We start from the raw sequence: 25,382 nt of genomic DNA, 5'->3' as shown, positions 1-25,382 counted from the left end.
GTATCTAAATTTGCATTTACTGAAGATTTAATTAGAGCCCACTCTGAGCTAGACCTTATACTAGATTGCTTTTATTCCACGCGGTTTATGAACGATTTCTATGGATTAAAAATCAGCCTCTTCACTGCACAGTTACTGGAACAGATAAAATGTAAAACACCAACAGTATCAAATGCTGGCAAGGACGTGGAGCGATAGGAACTCTCTTTTATTGCTAATGGGAATGCGGAGTGGTACAGTCACTTTGGAAGACAGGCAGTTTCTTACAAAGTTAAACATAGTCTTACCAAAAAACCCGGCAATCAACTCCTGGTTATTTGCCAAAATGAGTTGAAAACTTATATCCACATATAAACCTGCACACAATTGTTTATAGCAACTTTATTTATAACTGCCAAAATATTGGAAACAACCAAAATATTCTTAAATGGGTGAATAAATTGTGGGACAGCCTTACCGCAGAATAATATCCAGAAATACAAAGAAATGAACCATTGAGTCATGAAAAGGTATGGAGTAACTTTAAATACATATTGCTAAGCAAAAGATGTTGGTCTAAAAGGGATTCATAATATTAATTCCAACTGTGACATTCTGGGAAAGGCAAGCCTACTATGGTGACAGTAAAAAGATCAGTGGTTGCTAAGACTTTAGAGAGAAGGGAGGGTTTATGAGCTAGAGCACAGGGTAGTAAAACTATTCTGTATGATACTGTAATGGTGATATATGACATTATGTAGATGTAAAAATCCATAGAACTGTATACAAACAGAGTGAACTCGGTTGTGAATGCGATCATCAGTGTCTGTCTTCCATACTTGGCTAAAGTCATATGCAGTGGGAGCACAAATTGGGATAGAGTGATTTCTGGAACAAAAGGGCAATGTAGATACTTGCATTGGGAGACTTTAGGGAAGCGTGGAGATGCTGATGACCTACCGAGGGGATGAGAGGGGAATGGAAGGTAGAAGAATGACAGAGACAAGTATCCCTGCTATCAAAATTCCTACTCAGCAAAAAGAAAGACTAAGTTTCCCTTTCTTCTGCCACATGGCTCCTGTTTTCAATAGCTATTTGTTATTTTTCTATAAGCACCCAGATTTCAAATATCCCATCCAATCATGGATTTGGAAGATAAAGGTACTATTCTTATAGTTTAGCTACATATGGAATAAATAGAATTCATTTCAGGTAATTCTTTCTATGGTAAGTTGTGTTACTATCGCACCTTTTAGGGCCTTGCCAAGGTAAGCCTCAGGACCACTGCACAGACCTTTCTGTTGCCAAGACCTTTATGTATCTATTATTTTTTGCTACTCATCCCATATATAACTACTGTTCATCCTTTAAGATGTAGCATCAGTACATAAATATTTCTTCTGTGGGGAAGCCACTTCAGATGTCCAGTACCTCTTCGCCTTCCCCACTGAATGAGTTTGAGCTCCCCAGTTATTAATATTTTCCTCTATGACCTTTATTATAATAAATTGTGAGCTCTCCAAGAGTGCAAGGACCAGAGTACACGGCTAACCAGTTTTATATAAAGTAAAAACCATGGTGCCTGGCATATAGTAGCTGGTTAATATTCCTGAGTTACTGACTCAATAGAAAATAGATTTAAACAAGCTAGAAGCCTAAAGTATCAATGCTCTGGGACTTAATATGTGTATTATGATTAATTTTTTTCTATTCAGGAACCATCTCCTAAGCTAGCGAAGATTTTCCCAAACCTGCCTTTTTGCCTTGGCGTTTGAACTGAATGAGTGAATTCCAGCCGTCTATGGGTCCTTGTCTTTCTTGGACTTCATTATTTACGAGGTAAGCCTCTCAGAAGTAATCACCCTTCATTACTTCAAATCTACTTTGTTCTGTTTATTTGAATATTTCCAGATTTGGGCAGCACTATGTAAAGAACTTATCTGTTAAAATTCTTTGCATAATTCCTTCAGATCTTGCAGGTGACTGCTGGTGCATATCCTTTGCGAGGTCAAAGACTGGCCTCCAAAGGTGAGGCTTATATGGAGCCCAGATAACTCTCATGAATTTAAAAATCTGTTATTGATGTTTTTGGGTCACAAAAAGGTTGTCTCATATTTTAAGAGGGAGGAAACTATGTCATTTGCTTTCTGGGGCTAAGGCTCAAGGCAACATTCAGTTTCTTTGTCAGTGTTGACTTATTTTCACGAATCATGGCCACAGGCTGGTAACTCAGTTGTTATCTTCCAGAGACTCGGGACTGCTGTTCTTGATGCTTACTTGGACCGAATACACCATTACTTCATCTCACCTTCTTTGCTCTTATCATATACACTTTGCTGCCCTAGATTTCCTCACATCAAGCTGGTAGTAAGAGTTATTCTTGTCTTCCGCCTCAGCTGGCTGTAAGAGGTTTGTAAATGGGAGAGGTTTGTGTGATAGAACTGGAATATATTATAATGAAAGTGGTTCTTTAAAAGATCACTTAATTCGTATTCTTTTACTTCTTGTACTCAAGGCTTCAGTTCTTTGGTAACATTTCATTCCTTAAAATACTTAAAGCAACAACAAATTAGGGAACCATGGAAACAAATCTTTTTTATTTTTGAGACGGAGCCTCAAGCTGTCCCCCTGGGTAGAGTGCCAGGGCATCACGCTCACAGCAACCTCCAACTCCTGGGCTCAAGTGACTCTCCTGCCTCAGCCTCCCAAGTAGCTGGGACTACAGGCGCCCGCCACAACGCCTGGCCATTTTTTGGTTGCAGCCATCATTGTTGTTTGGTGGGCCCGGGCTGGGGATTCGAATCCGCCACCTTAGGTGTATGTGGCTGGCGCCTTAGCCGCTTGAGCCACAGGCGCCGAGCCGGAAACAAATCTTAATTTAAATATCAGTTTAAAAAAAAAATCAGGCTTGGTTGAGTTTTGCTTTTCTGGACCCTTTTCCCACAGAGGGACAAGGCCCTATGCAGAAGGTCATCAGCCTCCCTTGGCTTTCTGGCCCTAATAAAGGAGCTGGCACTTGAGTCTCAGCTCAGTCAAGGATGGTGAAGGGATGCCTGGGAGGCATGGATGACAGGCAGAGCCAGGTGGGCTGACCTACACCTGGCAAATCTGAGCTCTAGAAGGATTTAAGTTCTACACCCCCCCCCCCACCGTTTTCTCTATGGTGTTTGGTAAATTTAACTGCTCTGTATGTATTCTGGTGTACATGGATCAGCCCTGGATACTCAAATATTGGTAACATAGTTAAACGTTATGCTTCTTTCTCACTCTGAAATCTGACAGTTTTATATTTAAAACTAATAAAAACGTATATAAACTAAGTCTTTTATTTGGTATAATCAATGATTTAGAAAAACAATATAAAAATATCATAAGAAATTGTGTTTTTTTTGGCAAAAGGTATTATTGTCCTAAGTTATTAAACATGCCAAAAACCATACCTCTGTCAAAAGCCATCTTGACATCTTCAATTAGGTCACTAAATCCTGAGACTCGGTATAATCCTTCAGAATTAAGCCCTTTAGAAATAAAGGTAATTAGTTTCTTTGTATAATAATTATGCCTTTTATAAAAAATTTTAACAACTTCTCATACTTAGGCTAGAGAAGTAATGTGTCAGAGAGAATGATAAAATACACGTTTAGAAGACTTTTCATACTTTTAAAATAAAACCATTTCACTCACAGCTCTTCAACACTGACCTACTGTCACCTGAACATAACATAATCTGGCTCATCACTCTGTCTAACTGAGTCAAATAGGTTAAGTCTTAAGGGAAATAAATAATTTATCACTCAATTACACTGTAACTTTTTACATAACAGAAGACTAAGATAAACTGTACTCATAGGCCTGGAGCAGCTTTTCCCAAGCGGGAACGAGTAATTAGGGTGCAGCTCTGGTTTTGGCCTTGGATAGTTTCAACAGAGCATTTACACCTTTGCTTCTTGGACCTAAGAAAAATATAAAAACTAAAAAATGAATTTGTGTCTACATGTCAGCTTTTTCAAAAGACGGAAGCATTATCTATAAACATTTTTATAGCATACTTATTATTTTTTTATACCTGGTTAAATATATCTTGAAATCAAGCTGTTTTAAGTACTTGTTAACGAATTCATTTTGGACTTTGAAACCCTTTGACTTCTGAAACTAATCTTCTCCAAATTATAGAAAACAACTGCATGGGGCAGTGGGGCAGCCAGAAAGGCCGCGGGACGTGCTGTGACGAACGGAGACCACTGCAGCCCTGCAGGGACGCCTCACCTCTAGACTCGATCTCTCGGACGCACATGTCCACCACCATGGGCCTCTTCGTGGTGTGCGCTTTCACAAGTGTCGTGAGGTCACAGCTGTACACCTTCTTGACGTGCTTCAAGTCTGGCTTACAGTCATTTGGAACCATCTTGGAACACTGCTTATGAACATTCAAACCACAATCTAAGAAAGAAAAAATTCATTATAATTTTCAGAGTTTAAATTCTGGCTACAAGCCAGAAGACCAGAATTCTACCTCATGCTTCATTATTTACTTGCTATATAATCTCAGAAGGATATATAAGGAAAAATAATCAAGATTAATAGTAAGTTTAACTCTATTGAGTATAATATTATGTCAAATAGCCAACTAAAAATTAACCTGTTTCTTTAGAGTTACATAAAATTCTATTTAATGTGGGATATGACTGTAGTTTATACAGCAGAACCTCCGTAGTTGACTCCCTACATGGACCAGCTCCTTAAGTTCACCTAATTTTCACAGACTGGACATGCACCACAGGTATGTATCAGTACAGGAGGCCTACTTCCTTATGTTGATCACCTCCATATGTTGACTAGTTCGTCACAGTATCCTTCGGCGGTCAACTTACTGAGGTTTTACTGTATTTGATATGAAGTGGAATCGGACCTCCAAAAGTAGGAGTATCTAGGGCTCTCTTAAAGTAGTGCTCATATTTATACCTGTTCACAATCCTTTCCATACGTCTGATAACTAATATATAATTCACCTAGTACACAGAGCTGAAAATGGCTGTAACTATTATCTATTGCTCGTACTGTCACCAACTAACATTTATTGAGGGCTTACTAGTGCCAGGCACTGTTCCAAAACGCTTACCATTTATTGTTTCATTTAAACTCACAAAGTTCTGTGAAATATTTTCTCTTTTCATTTTATCACTGAGAGAACCAAGCACACAGGTGTTAATAAGTAGTTTACTCAAGGTCGTGGAGTATGTAGTAGAGCAGAATCTAAGCCTAAGAATGATTCTAGAGTCTGTGTTAAAAAAAAAAAACTTTACTGGAGCAATCACTCTGTGATCAGAGAAGAACTAGACTGAAGAGTGATACACCACAGCTGAATGATTCAATTTAAATAAATGTGATCCCCATGCATATCACAAATAAATCTTTTCTCTTAAAAAAAGTTTACTATTTTATCAAGAAAGGTACTAAGAAAAGATACAGATGAAGATCTGTACAGGGTGAGTTATGGGGGAATGAATGCAGAATTTCCATGTAGTACCCTCCAGAAACCCCCACAAAAGTGTTCATCTATCTAGAAGCTTCTGGAGTACACAATTTTAACTAATATACACATATTGCCTTTACTGAAGTTATTCCTTTGCTTTGCAATTTTCCTGGATTTTAACTTCTTAGATGTTAGAACCCAAATATTTACTAGCTAAATATTTTGAGATACTTATTTTTCAAAAAGAAGAGTATAGGTGGTGCCCATAGCTCAGTGGGTAGGGTGCTGCCCACACACACCGAGGCTGGTGGGTTTGAACGCAGCCCAGGCCAGCTAAAACAACAATGAAAAAATAGCCAGGCATTGTGGTGGGTGCCTGTAGTCCCAGCTGCTCGGGAGGCTGAGGCAAGAGAATTGCTTACGCCCAAGAGTTTAAGGTTACTGTGAACTGTGAGACCTTGGCACTCTACCCAGGGCGACAGCTCAAGACTCTGTCTCAAAAAAAAAAAAAAAAAAAAATGACTATAATGGCTAGACACGGTGGCTCATGCCTATAATCTTAGTACTCTGGGAGGCCGAGGCAGGAGGATCACTTGAGCTCCAAAGTTCAAGACCAACCTGAGCAAGAGAGAGTACCTATGTCTACTGAAAATAGACAAATTAGCCAGGCACTGTGGTGGGTACCTGTAATCCCAATTACTTGGGAGCCTGAGGCAGGAGGATCACTAGAACCTAGGAGTTTGAGGTCATGAGATTCCAGCCTGGGGCAACAGAGTGAAACTCGGTCTCAAAAAATAAACAAACAAAGCTGCACAGTAAAATTTTAGAAGGAACAGAGAAGAACTAGACTGAAGAGTGATACACCACAGCTGAATAATTCAATTTAAATAAATGTTGGTCCAGGCATGGTGGCTCATGCCTGCAATCATAGTACTTGGAGAGGCCAAAGTCGGAGGATTCCTTGAGATTAGGGGTTTGAGATCAGCCTTGAGCAAGAGTGAGACTCTGTTTCTACAAAAAACAGAAAACTTTAGGCGGGTATGGTAGAGTATGCCTATAGTCCCACCTGCTTGAGTGGCTGAGGCAGGAGATTACCTGAGTCTGGGTATTTGAGGCTGCAGGGATGATGCCATTGCACTCTAGCCAGGGAGACCGAAAGATACTGTTTCTCAAAAAGGTCATCTTTAGCTTTTAAAAACATAATCTATTTATTTCTAAGTCCATGAAAACTTGATGTTGACCTTTTCAAATCCAGTCCAAATGGGGTATACACAATTTACAGCCAGGTCTTGATGAAACCAATTTAAAATCATACAATGCCATTTAGTTTTGCTTGCTGTCTTCGGCAGAAAGGGAAGCATAATACTCACCTCACAAAATTGTTAGAAGAACTAATGAACCAATGCATTCAGGTGCTTTGCATACTATAAAATGCTCGACAGATGCCGGTGATCATTATTATGACTTTTGTTAAAGTTAGTAGCTGTGATCTATTATATATGGTAGTAACAATTAACAGAGACAAGGAGAATTAGCCAAAACTGATAAATGAAATTGTTCTTTCATTAAATATGTAGGCACTGCCAAGAAGAAGTAAAACGTTAAGGCATGTGGTAACCTCAGGAAGGAATTCATACATACTAGGCACATCCCACATGCAAAGAGAGGCTAGGTGTAGAGGGAAGCTGGGACAGCACTGAAGATGGCATCGCAGGGCTGATGGCGTCCAAACATTATCACTACTGGAGAACAGCAGCTTCACTAACGACAGAAAGGCCTCCAGAGCAAAGAGCTCAGTCTAAACTATCTGAAGAAATGACCCAACGCTATTCTGTATAAATTATGTCCAAATGACTTCATAACCCAAACCCAAATTCCTCTTTACGTCTATATTAGATAATTTATAAGATTTCTGACTCAATTACAGGCAAATCCATGGCAAAACTTCCACTTAAAATCCCCCCCACCGCCGTCTTTGGGTAACTTCTGCACCTTGGAGTTCTGTCTAGAATCTATTAGTTGTGTGATTTTGAGTGAGTGGCTTAAACTTTCTGTGCCTCAGTTATGTTAAGTGGAAATAGTAATAGTGTTTATTAAGATTCATGTGAGGCTTGAATGTTAATGTATGTAAAGTGCTTACATGTAGTAATTGCTTTTACCATGACTAGGTTGTTATTTAGAAGCATGAAACATTTCGAGAGGCCTTTCTATGTAGGATCCAAGACTGTCATAATCAGCTTAATGTCAGAAGCTAAGTCGAACTCAAGGCCAAGTCTGTTTGTCAGATGGGAAAGCCAGCTCCGGAAAAGGACTAGTACAACTGAGATTATAGATCCTGTCACTTCTACGCTATTCTTCATGTATTTCATTTAAATAAAATTATCGCCAAGTAAGAAATGCATCAATTCTCTTTAACTGTTTTCACCACATTTGGAGAGTTTTCAGCTATTTTTTCAGGCTCTGTCTTTATCCTCTTCTGGGATTCCAAATCCTACATCTTTTGTTATTTATTGTCTCACACATCTCTGAGCTTTGTTCACTTTTAAAAATCTGTTTCTTCTCTTTTGTTTGATTGAACTGGCTAATTTCTATTGCGCCCACTTCAAATTCCCCGATTCCTTCCTCAAGTCCTGTCTGTTCTGCCATGGAGTCCATGTTTCAGTCAGTTCATTTCAGTTATTATATTTTTTAGTTCTAAAACATCTAGCTGGTTCTTCTATATATTTCTTTTCTGATATTTCTAATTTTTTCATTTGTTTCAAGACTGTTCATAATTGGTTGTTGTAACATTTTTATGACACTCGCCTTTCTTGTCTGGTTATTTCAACATCTGTATCATCTTGATGTTGGTGTCTATCAGTTGTCTTTTTTCACTGAGTTTGGATTTTCCTAGTTTTTCGTATGAGTAATTTGACTATATCTTGAATATTTTGAGTGTTTGTAAGACTGTGGTTCTCATTTAAATCTTCAAATGTAGCAGATAGTTTAGATTTAGAATGAATTTTTGTAGACTGGTTCCAATGTCACCCTGGTTTACAAAGCCTTTATAATGCTATTGCAGCGCCATTTTGCTTGCCACAACTGTATGTTACCCAAATGGCAGGACTCTACTCCACATTCTCTGTGGCAATGGGTGGGAGGGAGAGGGCCACCACCTAGGAATTGCAGTAGGGTGGATGTTGGGGCTGTGTCCATACACTCTTTACATGCAACTGCAGGGCAGGGATGGAAAACAGAGTCTGACCATGGTCTCAGCTGCGCGGGTACTGCAGGTCACGGATAAAGACAGAGCTCTGCCCATAGACTAAGAAAGTGAGGGTCCCCTCACAGGCTCAGCCACGGTGGAGTACCACTTTCCTGCTGCAAGGTGGAGATGCTGGGGCTCTACTCATAGATTTGCAGGACAGGGACACACCTTTGCTACTGCAGGGTGGTGGGAAACAGGGCTGTACCTGAGGACTCTGCTACTGCAATGTGGCTTTTTTCAAGGGGCTTACGTGGGGCTGTAGGGATGGCCGAAAGGTTCCTGTCCTGCTGGGCTGTCCTTCTCCCAGTGCCCTGGCTAGGAACAGCAGGCTTTTGTTGGGATTATTTGGGGGGTTTCTGCCTGTTGGCATTCATGGGTTATGGACTGCTACAGTGCCCAGGTTGGGATTCCTAGGATGTTAGAACAGATAAGAAGTCCCATGAGAGAACTTGCTGCTGGGCTGCCCTCAAGGCCTGAGGGTGCCTAGTTAGCCTTCCAACTTTCAGAGTATTCTAACACTCGATGCATAAATTTTGTTCATGGCTTTTTGTTATAATTATTGGAAAGAATAAAATGAAACATATTTACCTATCTTTCCAGAACTGGAAGAATTTTTTTTTTTTTTTTTGAGACAGGGTTGCACTCTGTTGCCCTTGGAGGAGTGTCATGGCATCACAGCTCACAGCAACCTCCAACTCTTGGGCTTAAGCGATTCTCTTGCCTCAGCCTCCCAAGTAGCTAGGACTACAGGCGCCCACCACAACACCCATCTATTTTTCTTGTTGTAGTTGTCATTATTGTTTAGCTGGGGTCAGTGCATGTGGCTAGCCACACTGTGCTACGGGCACCAAGCCAAAACTGGAAGAACTCTTACATAGAATTTTAAAAAGTATAAAATTCAGCAAAATTTTATAATCTGATAGTAGTGTGGATGTACCTCATACTTTAGGTGTATAACACAGGTCACAGATTGAGTGAGAAAGAGATCTTGGTAAAAACCTATCCCCAAATCTTCATTTCAAGATGAAGACAATGAGGCTTAGGGAGGCTGAATGACTCATCCAAGTTGCTCTGTCAAAAAGTGGCAGAACTGAGATTTAAGTCTGGATTGCTGATTCCTGGCCCAGGCTCTTCCCATTGAGTCAAACTGACCACTTTCGCCATGAACTCCATACAGTACACCTTGTAATCTGAGCAATTTTTTCAGCTGGAAGATGAATTTGCTATTTCATCTTTTCTCTAAAAATGTATATTTTACCCATTAGTAGTTATATATACTTGAGTTTAAAAAACACTGCTATATTTTATTCAAATGATGAAATTAAGCAAACAAGTCGCTTAAAGATACCTATGTATGACTGATCTGGTAGGACTTTTAAAAGCAGTAATAAAGCTTCTTTTGTAATATTCTTTCCTAATATATAAACTCTAATGAAAATCCAGTAGAAAGCAAAAATTAAAATTTTGAGTCACTCACGTAAGACCTGAATGGCACTAACGGTCTGACATCAGCATTAACTGTTTTCCTTGAAATATTTGAAGTCACCTCCCAATTTGAACATCAGCAGGTTTCTAAGCTTATTTGTGACTCTGTAAAAACTATGTAAAGTGATGACTCAGCTCAGATTTAGGTATTTAAGGAAGAGGAAAATGTTTTCTCAACTGACATTCTCTCTTCTATTTGAGTTAAGAGAAAACTTACAGGAAAATATATTCTGGTTAATTTTAGCAATAAATCTCAAAGGCCAACTTTTTGGCAGGACTGGATATGAAGTCCTTTATAAGACCAAAGGATAGGGCAAAGTCATTAAATATCTTTTCATACCCTTAAGTTCACAGGGCAAGACAAGCAGCCCTGAGCTTGCTACGAAAATTGCTGCTTCAGGGACTAGCAGTATATCAACACTTCGGTTTGCCATTAAGACTTTATTTGCTTTTCATACTTATTTATTAAAGTCATATAACTCCTATATAGTTTCATTTCTCCCAGGAAAACTATGTGCTACAAATAATAATAAAAAAAGTCCATAAAAGATTTCATTTGTTGCATCTCTTGGTTTGGGAGGTTATTTTTATGTTGTGATTAAACCACATTTCCCCTTTCCAATTTCTCAAGTTAATAAGCATATGAAAGGAGAAATAAAAAATTCAAATCACATTTTACTCTGTCCTTTCACAATAAAATATTTCTATTACTTTAAGACTACTAACTTTAGGTTAACGTTAGGCCACTCTCACATTCTTTGAGACTCAATTTTGCTAAAACACAACTATAATTTATATCTAGAAAGTATATGAATCTGTTTTTTGAAACAGCTGATATTAATTACATTCTATTGGTAGGATTAAGGGTTACTATAATTATGCTAGTATGTTTTGAAAACTGAGTATTCATATTTTAAATAATTGCAAGTAAGTTTTATTTTTAAAGATAACTCTTGGTTTTTTCCCCCAGGGAAAGTGGAGTCGTTTGTATTCTAATATGCATCAGAGGTCACTTCTTTCTTTTTTTTTTTTTCCTTTTAGAGACAAGAGTCTCACTTTATTGCCCTCGGTAGAGTGCCGTGGTGTCACAGCTCACAGCAACCTCCAACTCCTGGGCTTTTACCTCAGCCTCCCAAGTGGCTGGGACTAGAGCCGCCTGTCACAATGCCTAGCTATTTTTTGTTGCAGTTTGGCCAGGGCTGGGTTTGAACCCACCACCCTCGGGATATGGGACTGGCATTCTACCCACTGAGTCACAGGTGCCACCCGAGGTCATGTCTTTCATAAGCAAAAATTAAGAAGGATATCTTGTACTTTAGATTACTGATGACAATATTACTTTCAACTAAAAGGGGTTCTATGAAACTTTAGAGCAAATTTTGCCAATTTCTCTCTGGCTTATAAGGACAAACATACTTTCTAGGTACACTCAACCAAAACAGAAATGAAAATAAAAGATATTACTTCTACTTCTTTTCTTCAACAGAAAACTATGTGCTCATGTACTTGAAGTAACAAATGCCTATATTTTATGATTAAGAAAGAAATTGCTGTCATTTCTTTTGGAGGCAGCAATGATGATACACTGAATATATGAAGACATTTCAATAAGCAACTAGTATTAAACTGGTATGTCTAATGTAAAATAATTATTATCCTTAACTCCTTAAAATATTCTGGTAAGGCTAAAATGAAAACAATTCAGGAATGCTGGTGAAATAATGCCCTTTTTTCCTGTGGAGGGATGTATGACAATCTCAATGATTATATAATAAGAGATTAATTCACAAGCTTAAGTTTCTTAAGAAAAAACTATTTGAAGATACTATATAAGTGAATAATGACCATCCTTTCCTTTGAATGTTACTTTTAAAAGCCACCTACTTGGGTCATAAATATTTCAGCAGGAAAAGCAGCAGTCCCAAGCTGCAGTTCGCTGTTCCCTTGCAGGATCACCTTCCTCATTTAATAGAGATCAGAGTCAGGAAGACTCTGGGGGATGAGACTAACCTTTTGCCTAGGATGTCCCTTTGTACTGCCTGCTTCTGAATGGCTCTTGGAAAGTGATACCGGCATTCTCTGACCATCCCTGCTGCTCCCTCTGCTGCCCCCACTGGCTATGGTGTGACTTAGCAGCAAGCCTTGTGCTTTCTGTCCTGAAGGGGTAGCTTGCCTGGCATCAGCTGGATTGAGTCTGACTCCTACAGCAACACTGCCAGCCTGCTGGTTGGAACACCAGCACATCAACTCATACTTTCACATGGTGTAAGAAAAAAGTAGGTTGGAAGGGATATAAAATTGCCACTCTGGGCAAACAAACATTCTTGACAAGCTCTCTTCTGCCTTGGTGGATTTTTGAAAAAAAGCAGCCAAAACAAAGCAAGCTGTCCTAGGGATGAAAAACAGATAAATGTATCTTTTATGACAGAAAGTAAGCCTGCCATTTTTCTTTGGAAATAATGTCTTTAATGTTTAGTGGCTACTATATGAGGCCACAGTTGCTGCTTTAAACTTGCGGCTTAACATACATTTATTATAGCACAGTTCTGGAGGTCAAAAATCCAAAATCAGTTTCACTGGTTAAAATCAAGATGTCATCAGGTCTGTGTTCCTTCTGGAGGCTGTAGGAGAAGGGGCCACCTGCATTCCTCAGCTCGTGGCCACTCCTCCATCTTCAGAGCCAGCTGTGCGGCATCTTCTGTTCCTTCTGACTTCTGCTTCTGCCCTTACAATCACCTTTCTCTGACTCAATTTCATGCCTCCCTTTTATAAGGAAACTTGTAATTGTGATTAATCTGAGTTCACCTTGAGTATCTAGAGTAATCTCCCTGCTGTGGTTTGAAAGTGTTCTCTCCAAAATTCAGGTGTTGCCAATGTGATAGTATAAAGAGATGGGGGCTTTAAGAGGTGATTAAGCCATGAGGGATGCTTCCTCATGAATGTGACTGGGTGCTCTTATACAGGGTGTGACAGAGGGAGTTGGTCCCTTTCTTGCCCTTCTGCTTTCTGCCACATGAAGACACAGTGTTCCTCCACTCCAGAGGACACAGCTTTCAAGGAGCCATCTTAGAAGTACAGACTGAACCCTCAGCAGACAATGAACCAGCCAGCACTCTAATTTTGGACTTCCTAGCCTCTAGAATTTTGAGATATGTATTTCTGTTCTTCATAAGTTACTTAGTTTGTGGTATTCTGTTAAAACAACAAAGACAACCCTCTCAATATCCATATTTTAACCACATCTGAAAAGTTCCTTGTGCTATGAAAGGCAACTAAACTCACAGGTTCCAGGGATTAGAAAGTGGACATCTTTCTGGAGCTGCTAGTGTGATCTCTTTAAATTCTTAATTCTTTGCATTCAAGTTTAGATAAAAGTGAATGTTAAAAGGCCAGATGAACTTTAGACCTAAGAATCCCACTGTCTGTATGCTTTAGTTGTTGTACCCTGAGGCATGCAGAAGCATTTTAGTTTGATCACATCCCATTCCTTTGTGTTTGGTGTTGCTGAGATATTTGCATGCTATGAATCTAACAAAGGACTGATAACTAGAATCTACTGAGAACTCAAACTAATCAATCAGAGCAAATAATCCCATCTATAACTAGGTAAAAGCTATGAACAGAACCTTCTCTGAAGACCAATGGCCAACAAACACATGAAAAAATGCTCATTGTCCCTAATCAGCAGAGAAATGAAAACCAAAACCACTCTGAGGTATCATCTAACCCCAGTGAGAATAGCCTGAATCACAAGATCCCAAAGGTACAGATGCTGGCATGAATGTGGAGAGAAGAGAGAATGCTTTTACACTGCTGACAGGAAGAAGTATGGCGAATCCTCAAAGAGCTAAAAGTAGACCTTCCATTTGATCCTTCAATCCTATTACTAGGAATCTACCCAGAAAAAAAAAAATCATTTTACCAAGGACATGTGCACTACAGTGTTCATCACAGCTCAATTCACAGGTGCCCAGATGTGGAATCAACCCAAATGCCCATCAATTCATGGATAAATAGAGTGGTATATGTATACCAGGGAATACCATTCAGCCCTAAGAAAGATGGAGACTTTATATCTTTTGTATTTACCTGGTTGAAGAACATTCTTCTTAGTAAAGCATCACAGGAGTGGAAAAGCAAGTATCCAGTGTATGCAATACTAATATAAAACCAACAGATAAACAACTACAGCTCCACATGAGAAAAACACAATTAAATTCAAATGGGATTGGTAGGCTCTCACCTAATGGGCACACTGTAAGGGTACATAGAACACCTCCTGGGTGAAGGGCTCAACTACAACTTGAACTTTACCTAATAAACACAAACAATGTAACCTAATCATTTGTTAGGTTGAATCCCATTGTTAATCCAAATTAATTAGTTGCCATAGAAAACAGAACTAATTTGAACCTCAACTTTATACATTTTTTCAAATGGGTTGGCTTATGCTTATATCATCATACATTAATATGGTTCAAGTATATAGAGTATAATGTTTTTAAGGATAAGATATAATATAGAATGAAAAATCTCTTGGTTTTTCTTTCAATTCCTGACCTTTACTCATCACCAGAGGTGGGGCTATCTGTGGGTGGCCAAAGGAATAGTTTTCTTTCTCCTTTGTTCCATATTACTCCAGTAAATGTTCCAAAACATTTCTTTCAAAAGTAGACGATAGCATATTGTCTAAGATTATTCAACAACATAGGTGTTGTAACTATACTCTGTTTAATAGCTGACTCAGAATTCTTATGGAAGATGTCCTTTACTCTTTCAAAGTAAATGATACCACATATCATTACTCTCTTAAAGAAAAACTTTTAAGTAAGTTTAGTTTAATTTCATAAAATGTTTAAGAAACTGTTTCAGTGTCAGCTGGTTAAGACTGTCTCATAAAGGGAAACCAGGCTTACTGACACCATCATTTTTGAGCAGGCAATTTTTGCTTTGGAGAGAGTATCCATTTAGCTTTGAAAAGCCACAGTGTAGACTATCAACACAACCCTATCAACACTTTCCATCCCACTTTGTTCTCTTCCAGTTCAAAGGCACAACTACAATCTTCTTTCTTTGTTTTTGAGACAGAGTCTCACTATGCCTGGGTAGAGTGCCATGGTGTCACAGCTCAGAGCAACCTAAAATTCTTGAGCTTAAGTGATTCTCTTGCCTCAGCCTCCTGAGTAGCTAGGACTGCAGGTGCCTACCACAATGCCCAGTTATTTCTTTGTTATTGTTGTTGCAGTTGTTATTGTTGTGTTTTAACTGGCCCGGGCTGTGTTCGAACCTGCTGGCCTCGTTATATGTGGCCAGCGCGCCACCCCCTGAACTACTGTCACCGCCAACTACAACCTTCTTAATGATGGTTCTTCACCTTGACTCTGCGTAACCACCAGCCTTAACAATAATGTTTTCCTCATTTATTCTGACTGGACTGTGAGCTCAGCCTCTCCTTGACAAACACCTCTGCATAGTTCAAGGCCCATAGTTGTGAATTATTATTCCACTTCCTGTGGCAGGAAGGTCCTTAAATAGTGATCTATGCTTGGAAACTTATTATACCTTAGTGATGGTTAAGGAAATAATGACTGGAAGAAAATGACTTGGAATATTCCCATGGAATGTGTATTGTATCCTGCTATTCAAAGAAAATGCAATTTAGAAATAAGAAAAATCAGACCCCAGAAATTTCTGCGCATAATGGACAACAAAAATATTCCATTTAAAATCAAAATCATGCCACAAAAGAAATGAGAATGTTTACAGTGATAAATCTGACAGTTACTATAGTTACCATTTTGAAATACTTTCCCTTAGAATACGTTTTTAGTATGAAGCTTCATGCTAAAAGACATGTAAGAAGACAGTTTTAAGTTTTATAACTGAAATAGCAGAAAGACTCTTTCATGACCAAATACTGTACAATTAGAATTTAGACTATTATTTTTAAGCCCATGCCAGAATTTAGAGTAGTTTGAATAGGTGGTCAGTACGCAGTACACTTGTTCTTGCAGTTTCACATGATGAGTCTTATTTATTTCATAAAGTACCTCAGTAAATCCCACTTATTTCATTATGTGTAAATCTTAAAGTTTCTAAATATCATGGTCATATTTTACAGAAAGAATCTGGTATGTTCAGTTTCAAAAATTCACAAAAAAATATTAGTGACTAAGTGTTTTTTTTTCAGAATTGGTAACAATCTTTGAAGATAAATGCACAAATCTTTAAAACTTCAATATGATTTCACAAAAATTTAGTAAGGACAATCCAGCTTAACAAGTTGTCTTTAAAATTCAGTTTCCAAGGCAACAATCATAGGTCCCTGTACATTGCTTTTTTAAAAAAAATCATTTTTATAAATTTAGTTGCTGAAACATCAAAGGCAAGTATTAAATATAGTTGCCTTACTTTTATGTCCTTTTATCAGACTTTTTGAAAAAGCTGATTCTTTCCTTTCCCTGGACTAATGCCAGATCCCTGGTCTGCTGCCCTTCAAGTCCAAGAAGGTTAAGGGCAGATAAAATACCAATTTCCAGAGCAAGTGCCTGAGAATCCAGCCTACTGTGTGTGCACAAGAGCAAACCAGGATCCAGCCTATTGCACATTCACGGCAGCCAACCTCCTTACCCCGTATTCCTGACTCACTCAGGAGCCGAGGGGAGAATGCTTACCTGCACATTTCACTCCCTGAGCAATGAGACCCCACATGAAGTTGGCACAGTACTCACACCAGTGTGGCCCTCTGAACGTGTGGACCTGGTAGAAACAGGGTCAAAGGGGGACAGGGGAAACAAATGAGTAAGATTATTCTGCATCAAGGCACTAACATCAAAGCCACAGTTAGAAGCAAGAGGCAATATGGCTACATTTAGAGGAAATTCGGTTAAGTGGAAGTGACAAACTGTCAACATTTTTTTCAGACTTGATTTCTTTTTTGTTTTAACAGTGATAAATCAAACCAATATTCTGTGATTTCCTACTGAAAACCATTCCTTCAGTGGAGTTAGGACATCCCCAGGTGCAAGCAGCCTTATCAATGTGTTACCCAAATCCTGGCATTTCTATGTACTATGGCATTGCTACATGAAATGGAGATAAGGAAAGGATTACCACATGAGAAAGGATAAGAAGCAACACGGAGCATACGCTGGGTCCTGTAAGGAGTTTTTCAGATAATCCACCTTTAGTGACCAGAGGTGGATGTTAAAGGTGACACTTACTGACTGGTTACAACGGGATCACCAAAAGGGCCAATTGCTGTGCAAAACATTTGATACTTATTATGCTAGGAAAGAGAATTAATACATTTTAGAGCCTGCAGAAGCTGTAAGTGATTGGAAACCATGTTTGAATACAGTAGGCATTCACTAAGCACTCTAGCTCATTAATAGGCTTTACGGTGTTTGATTCCTTCTTCCCCAAGAGAGGGAAAGGGATCTGCAGAGAAGGATTCAAATGCAAAGACGCCCATGACCTTTATATCCATAGGAAAGAGAAAATAGTCTCGCTTAACTCAAATAAAAAAATACGGGTAGAACAACAGAAGCAATGAGTCCAAACCCCCAAATGTTAAAGAATAAAAGAGAAAAACCTCTTACTCTTATCAATAATAATTTAAGATTTGTGGGCAAATACTGGCTGAAGATACACTTAAGAAATGAGTTAAAAAGGTAGAAGGTATGAGGAAGGCATTGCTCTCTATCAAGTTAGGCTGACTTGAAATTATTTCTTGTATACATGATTTCCTCCTATGGAAACCATAAAACAAGAGTGAAAACTACAAACTGTGACAATGTGATGCCAACACAATATCCTCCAAACAGAAGCGATTAGAGAAATTCAGATCTAAGATTAAAATTTTGAGAATTGCTAATATTAATGCATTATTAGGTCTTAGAAACCAGGTACATTATGTATATTTATATGTATATCTTAAAGATATACATATAAAACTTCTTCATATTTAAGATGCATTAATGTGAGACATACCATTATAAATGGTCCGTTTAGAAAAACCATGCCTATTTAATTACAATAAGCCATTGATTGTAAACCCCAAGAGACGTTAAAATACAAAATAAAACGAACATTTAGGAATCAATGAAATATAGTATTATCAGAATTCAAAATACTAAATTGGCCAAAATATCCAAGCTGCAATGGGCCCATGGTTTATTCAAAGTAGGTATGTGCTTGTGACTCTTGGTTGCTGCCAAGTGAGCTTGAGCACAAAATTGTATGTTGATTTTGAAAACCAGGCCACAATCCCTGCTATGTCTTTATGAAAAAGGGTCAGGAATGCAGACACAGTTACTTCTGGGTTATTAAAGACGTTCAGAGCCTGTAAATTGAAAGCATTTCCTGAAGCTGCTGAAGCAGAGCCCAAGATCAACATTCAGATGTTCTGTGACATCCCTGTGTTCCTCAGAGTGAAGAAAATAGGATGAAGTATGTGCTCTTGCTTTGCTGTGATGGGAATAATTGAAACACTGTGTAGATGGCACTGATTCATAAAGAGAGTTACATAATCATGAAATAGCAATAGAATTGTGCAATTACTTTTAGAGAAAACTGGCTCGTCAGTTGCCAGAGTTCAGGATAATCAGTACCACTTACTTGGTCAAGTGAATAAAAATGGGATGAAAGTATAAAGTAAGTCTCAGAAATTATTTAGTACCCTCCGGTTATCTGACGAAAAAGTATCTGAAAATTACATTGGGAAAACAGAAACAGAGTAGATGACGTTTAATTTGTTATTAAAAAAAAAACTCAGGGCAAACAGCACTGAGTACTGAGATATTACAATAGAACTAACCCATTCCTCACCTTCCTAAAAGCAGCAGCAAATGTGCTTCAACAGGCCTGGGGCATTTCCTCATATTACATATGCCAAAGAGAGGGCTGTAACTCTCCAAGCAGGCCCCATGGTTCTTCAATTAAAGGATCACACATATACCTCAGAAAGCAATCTTTAAGAAATTGTTATTTACATATTTCATTCTTGGACAGCTTTTTTTATAAAAACATCCTGAGCCATTTGGGACTTAAAAAAAAATCATTTATAAGGTAGCTTATATAGCTCTCCATGAAATTGCTCTAGAAATAGGCCTTGCAGCACCAACAGCTTACTAAACTTCTATTTGTGTAACAGGGTTTAACTGGATTCCTTTTTGAACGTTTAGATCTAAAATTCATATTCTGTAAGTTTCCTTTGCTCTGTGACCTCTGACTCCGTAACATTGGGTTGTATTTGTAAAAAAGGTGATTAGTGCAGCCTTTTGGTCTTTTATAGTCCTCTAGAGGTCATCAAAAACAAGTATTGATTTTATTCATTACTCATCATTTTTATTTACTCATAAACATCTGTTAAATGATGATGTATACAGATTAAAAGGATACAAATTCCAGGAATTCATGGTGGGTTTCTCCTATCCAACAGTGTGGAAATGCTCTAATGACAGTGTTTGTGGGGTATGAGAGAAGCTGCGGGGTGGCTTGAGTGAGATGCACACAGTGAGCCAAGTCCTCAGCCTGGGGAGTAGATCAGGCTTGTGGGGCAGAGTGGGTGAGTGTGGGGCTGGGGTGCGGGGAACAGAGTGCATCGGAAAGACTGTTCCAAGAATATCAAAGGCACAAGGCCTGAGAGAAACAATGTGATGTTTAGAGAATGCAGGGTAGACAGATCAGCCTGAGTTGAGGGTGGAAACAGCTGGCCTGGCAGGAGAGGAGAGAGAGGCAGACAGGACCCTTTTCAATGCCTACAAATTCACACCCTGAGCAGTGAGCAGTGCAGAGCCACTGTAGATTGTTAAGGAGAGTGACACCGTCAAAGGGGTAAGGCTGCAGGAAGACAGACTAGGTAGGATACTATGGCAGAAGCCCAGGTAACAACGTGGATCTCAACAGGGACAAACTGGAGTTATTTTAGGAGGCAGAATCAACAGGGCTTCGTAATTAACGGAATCAAAAGCAAAGAACCTGGTCTGTCAGGGTTTGGGATCAGGTACTGATGGTGGGGGGAGAACTGCATCCACAGGACTACAAAAGCACAGTAGTTGGTTTGGAAGTGAGGTGGGGTAGGAAGCAGTGGGAGGGAGAGGAAGGGCTGATTCATGGGGAAGAGGAGTCCCTGGTGGCAGCTCCAGGGGGCCAAATGGAGAAGGAAGCCAGGGAAGATCAGCTGGCTGTGAACAAGAGGAAAATCACTTTTCTCCCCGAGTTGGGAGAGAAGAGGGAAGGGGGACAGGATGGCTGTGCAGGAGTGCTGGGATCAGAAGCTAAGGGAGGTCAGCTATGAAGCACATCAGCAGTGTAGAAAAGTGGAGAATAGGAATGGAGCTGGCCAGGAATTCATAGAAGAGCTGCTGGATTTGAAGGCACGTTTCTTTCCTAGATGACACTAAAATGCCAGCTAGTGTCAACCACACGGATATAAAGAGATTAAATTTAAACGAATGATTGTGCTATATTTTATGTATCAGTGATGTTTACATCAAATACTTTAAAAGACATCTTTAAAGAAACAATTGTACTCAGGAGTTCGAGACCAGCCTGAGCAAGAGAGAGACCCTGTTTCTACTTAAAATAGAAAAACTAGCTGGGCATGGTGGCGTATGCCTACAGTCCCAGCTACTAGGGAGGCTGAGGAAAGAGGATTGCTTGAACCCAGGAGTCTGAGGTTGCTGTGAGCTATGATGATGCTGCAGCACATTATGCATGGTGACAGAGAGAGACTTGGTCTCAGAAAATACAAAAAAACCAATTATATAGATTATGCAACCTAGACTAGCTCTTCAGTTGTGCTGCTCCATCGAGCCTGATGGAAATAGGTGCTGCTTCCTGCAGACTAAATCTGGCAGGCACTGACATCTGCAGACAGTTTTGTTTCCTAGATATGTTTGTATTTTAATTATCTGTTTAAAAATGATTAAATCAGAATGCAATGGACGTTCAAAACATAATTAAAGGTCAGAAGATCTAACTTGAAGAGTCTTTCTGCTCAGGAGGATGCTAAAAAAGAACTCGGTGGAATAAAGAGGAAAGGAGGCCTGGAGTGGTCACAAGGGGCCCAGGCAGGAGCCGACGGACAGAGCCCTGGACAGAGCAACTTTTGCCTGGAATACCTGCATGTAGTACAATCCCTTAGAGATCTGTGACGGATTCCTGTGGGAATGGTGTTTTGGTAAGACACAATGCTAAAGAGCAATCAGCTTCAGCACACAACATCATCGGTGAAGTCAGGGATGATCCCGAGAAGAGCAACCTTATTAAGATGGCCACAGATATTTTTTCTAGGCCACCTCCAAAACCTTTAGTCCATTTTGACGATGAAAGTGACAAGAGTGCATGACTCTCTTAGTGAATTACTTAATGAACAAAGGACATAATCAACTAGTTTTAAAGCCCTCTTCTCTTCTGCAACTGGAAAAAAAGACAACTATATTGCCATGGCGTTTAGGATTGGTTTTAACCTGTGAGGAACTCCTTTCACGTTAATTTGTCAAAGCAAAGATGACAGGCTGGACTAATTAATGGACTCCCTCCCACAAAAGTCTTGCCAGTGAAGACACTGGTCAGAACCAGGCTGAAAAGGGACACACAGGGTGGGGGATAATAAGGGGCCCATGGGGTGCAGGCCAAGTATCACGTGTCTCCTGGACACTGAACAGAGGTAAAAACGAAAGCCATTCTCGGGGGGCCTGGCAGTATATGGCCTAGAAGCCCGGCTACTGGAAGGAAACGAACATGCCTGCTTCTCATCACGCTTGAAACATCTCCAGTTCATTGGTAATATAAACAGTGGAAAATGAACCCATGCTACGGAAACATAAAAATTCACCATTATCTTCATAATCCTTTCCAAACCAAAACGCTACCTTTAGAAATGAGCATGAACACAAACCGCCAAGGAGCCTGCAAAGCCTACTGTAAATGTAAACCATGTTGGAGGTGGGAAGAATATTAAGGGAAATGAAATTTCGCTCGGGAAAGTGAAGATGATATTTTAGCTACAGCTTTTCATTTAAGAGGCTGTGATGAGTCAGTTCTCCAGTATGGTACTGGGTGATGAGGGGAGAGAACAGATGATCAAAATCACAACGAAAGGAAGGTAGGCAGGCAGGCAGCTGGGCAGGAAAGGCTTGTTCTCCTTTTTTTTTTTGGTGGGGGTTTCTGCATTTTTTAGCTTTAGAGCAATTAGAATGTACTCTTTTGCGTGATCAATGTTTGTCTCACCAGGAAGATGGTCTTAAACGTTTTGATTTCTAGGATACAAAATTTAGCATTTTAGCCTTAATTTTAGCACCTCAGTTAAAGGAGTTTGCTTTGTACTAGGAAGCCATGAACAGAATGCATAACACTGACAATGATCATTAGCAGTAAATACATAAAATCATGCCCTGGTTCCCGGAAATGAAAGGCAGGGAGAGGTGCTTAAAACAAGAGTGAGGATCAAGGCAACCCACCTGCCTTGTTGTTCAGTTAAATCTAGTCAAAACTACTGGCTACTCTATAACTCGTGAGGAAAAATTCTATAGCCAGTAGTGCGTTGTGGGTATAGGTAAGCCACAAACATTTGACAGTAAGCTGGCTGTTCCTGGTCTTCTCATCCAGACGGAATGGATGTGTCATGTCGCGACCACAGCAGAAAAGGCAGAGGAAACACACTAGGCACTAGCTGAAGCGTAGCTTTAAGCAACGTGCCTGGAATGGGGAGGGGGGTTATGCCCACTGACCAGCAGCAGACAGAAGTGCAGGAGGCACCGCACAGCTGCTGAAGGGGCCCAGGTGCTAACAGCCTCTGCAACTAGCTGTTACATAAGATGATGGCATGGGGGAGAATTTTCAGGGCCACTGTGAGGCACACACTTAACCACACAAGCAGTTAACACAGTAGTCTGAAACATCACTTTGAATAGAAAGACAAATGACAGAACGTTGGTGACCTAATTTCAGAACTATTCAAAACTGAGGGAAATACCATTAAGTCCTACTAGACATACATTGACTATGCCACAAATAAATGATTCCCCTTTACATATGAGCAATAAGTACAGGAAAAAGCTGATATAATATGGGTAGATTATAACCATACTAGGACAATTACTAGGGCAGGGGCGGGGGACCTGAGGCCTTCTAGGTCCTTAAGTATGGCCCTTTGACTGAGTCCAAATTTTATAGGACAAACCGTTTTATTTTTTTAAATACATTTTTGTTCATCTTTTATATTTTTAGTAACATATTTAAAATATCAAAGAGTTAAATTAAGTTTCAACAAAATAATCTTCCCAGATTGACCGGCACAATCAGAATATTATTACAAAGTCATAAGGGTTAAACTGGAGGCTACACTCATGATTTAGTTCTAACTTCCCCTGCCTTACTCATACCACTACTGCACGAGGCTGGTTGGTGAGAGTTTATGGTGGCCAACTACGCCAGGCTGTTATCAGCTTTTGACAATGGTGCATTGTGTTTCTGTTTTTTTTTTTTTTCTTTTGTAGTTTTGGCTGGGGCTGGGCTTGATCCCGCCACCCCTCATATATGGGGCTGGCTGGGGCCCTACACCCTGAGCCACTGGAGCTGTCCCTTGTGTTTCTGTTTTAAGTGGAATTTGTGAATAGTTGTACAGTTCGACATTTATTTTTTAATTCTGTCTGCTTAACGGCCCATCATGTCAAAGAAGACCAAAAGAACACTAATGGAAGAAAACAGACTTTTAAATGAGGACTGGGAATTGGATTATCTTGTTTTTGCTAAAGATAAGATGATCTGGAAATTCAATGCTCACCAGCACTGTAACATTCATAAGGACCACAAATATTCTAAATTAGATGGAGAGGTGCAAATTGTTGTATTGCAGAAATTAAAAGATAAAAAGTAAAAGCAAAGACAATTCTGTCAAGTAGCACTAAGACCTGGAAACAATGACACTTGAAGCAACTTATGAAGTAACGTATGTAACTCAGGAAAAAAGGGAAGCCATTCAGTGATAGAGAAATTGTGAAAGAATGCATGATCAAAGTTGTAGGATGCTTAGACCCCCGTAACATTTCCAAGTACAAACAACTGCTTTTTCAAGGAGAACCACAACTGATGAGCAGCATGAATTACCCTTCAATTTAACAGAACAACTTCATGCAGTACTTAAAGGAAAACACATAGTGTTCAATTGCTTTCCATCAATCAACTGATACTATGGACCCGGTGCAGGATTTAAAATCTTATTCAGGTTAGAGCAGAAGATTTTCTTTTCTAAGAGTTACTTGTTTTAGGCACTCTTATGAACACACACGGGGAATAAATATCTTCCAACAACTTTCAAGATAAATGTCACGAAGTTGGACTGAATTTGGCACCTGCAGACAGTGTTCCTTTCATGACAGGAAAATACAAAGGGTTTGTTGTGCATATAAAAAAAGTATTAACGGATCCAGATGCTCTCGTTTCTTTTCATTATTATCTTGCATCAGGAAAATCTCTGTGCCAAAGCTACCATTCAAGTTGACACTTAGCAACAAGTTACAAGTATTGTTAACTTTAACTATGTTCCTGCAAATGCAACCTGACATGTCATTTTCGTAACAAACTAAAGTGGAATGAGAAGGGCTTTAGCGTGGATGTGCCGTACTATTCTGAAGTGTGTTGGCTATCCTGGATATTGTAGGGACAAGTGTTAGCCAAAATTTTACCTCTGTGAGCATGAAAATTAAATATTATAAGAACAGAATCAGCAATGTGAATTACTGAAAGAATTCAATAGGAATATAGCATTTCTGTGTGGTATCATGTCAAATCAAAATGACTTGAATATTTCTCGGCAAGGTAAAAACTAAGTTTATATATGATAAGTACATATCCGTCAAAAAAAAAATTCAAGCATTTTGAAAAAAGATATCTTTTTTAAAACATTTCTTCAAAAGAAATTTTGGATGAATATTTTTCCCAGTTAGCAAAGGTCATTGGTGAGCAGGATAACATACGTAAACCATTTGAAGATTATGCAGCTGTTACAGACCTATGAATTGGAGGTTAGTGAAAGGCTCACTTCTTTTCTTTCTTTCTTCTTTTTTTTGGGGGGGGGAGGGCAGAAAAAGTCCCATTCTATTGCCCAGGCTAGAGGGCCATGGTGTCAGTCCAGCTCACAGCCACTTTTAACTCCTGGATTTAAGTGATCCTCCTGCCTCAGCCTCCAGA

The 25,382-nt window shown here is 39.3% G+C and overlaps 1 protein-coding gene across 3 annotated transcripts in view; it reads right to left on the bottom strand.

The window, feature by feature from the left end:
• The window catches only part of CHN1 (chimerin 1), a 202,860-nt gene that overhangs the window by 10,663 nt on the left and 166,815 nt on the right, over positions 1 to 25,382 (bottom strand). For all 3 annotated transcript variants that reach the window (XM_012806197.2, XM_003791504.2, XM_023514174.1), the window contains exons 8-10: positions 16,859 to 16,943; positions 4,246 to 4,419; positions 3,420 to 3,497 (exon numbers count right to left, since the gene is read on the bottom strand). In XM_012806197.2, the coding sequence (XP_012661651.1) occupies positions 3,420 to 3,497; positions 4,246 to 4,419; positions 16,859 to 16,943 (337 nt within the window). The remainder of the gene's footprint in view (positions 1 to 3,419; positions 3,498 to 4,245; positions 4,420 to 16,858; positions 16,944 to 25,382) is intronic.

Source organism: Otolemur garnettii, unplaced genomic scaffold (assembly GCF_000181295.1).
Source record: "Otolemur garnettii isolate 467f Iridium unplaced genomic scaffold, OtoGar3 scaffold00048, whole genome shotgun sequence".
NCBI lineage: Eukaryota > Metazoa > Chordata > Mammalia > Primates > Galagidae > Otolemur > Otolemur garnettii.
Note: the sequence above shows the minus strand (reverse complement) of the source record. Positions and strands in the feature narration are given on the sequence as shown.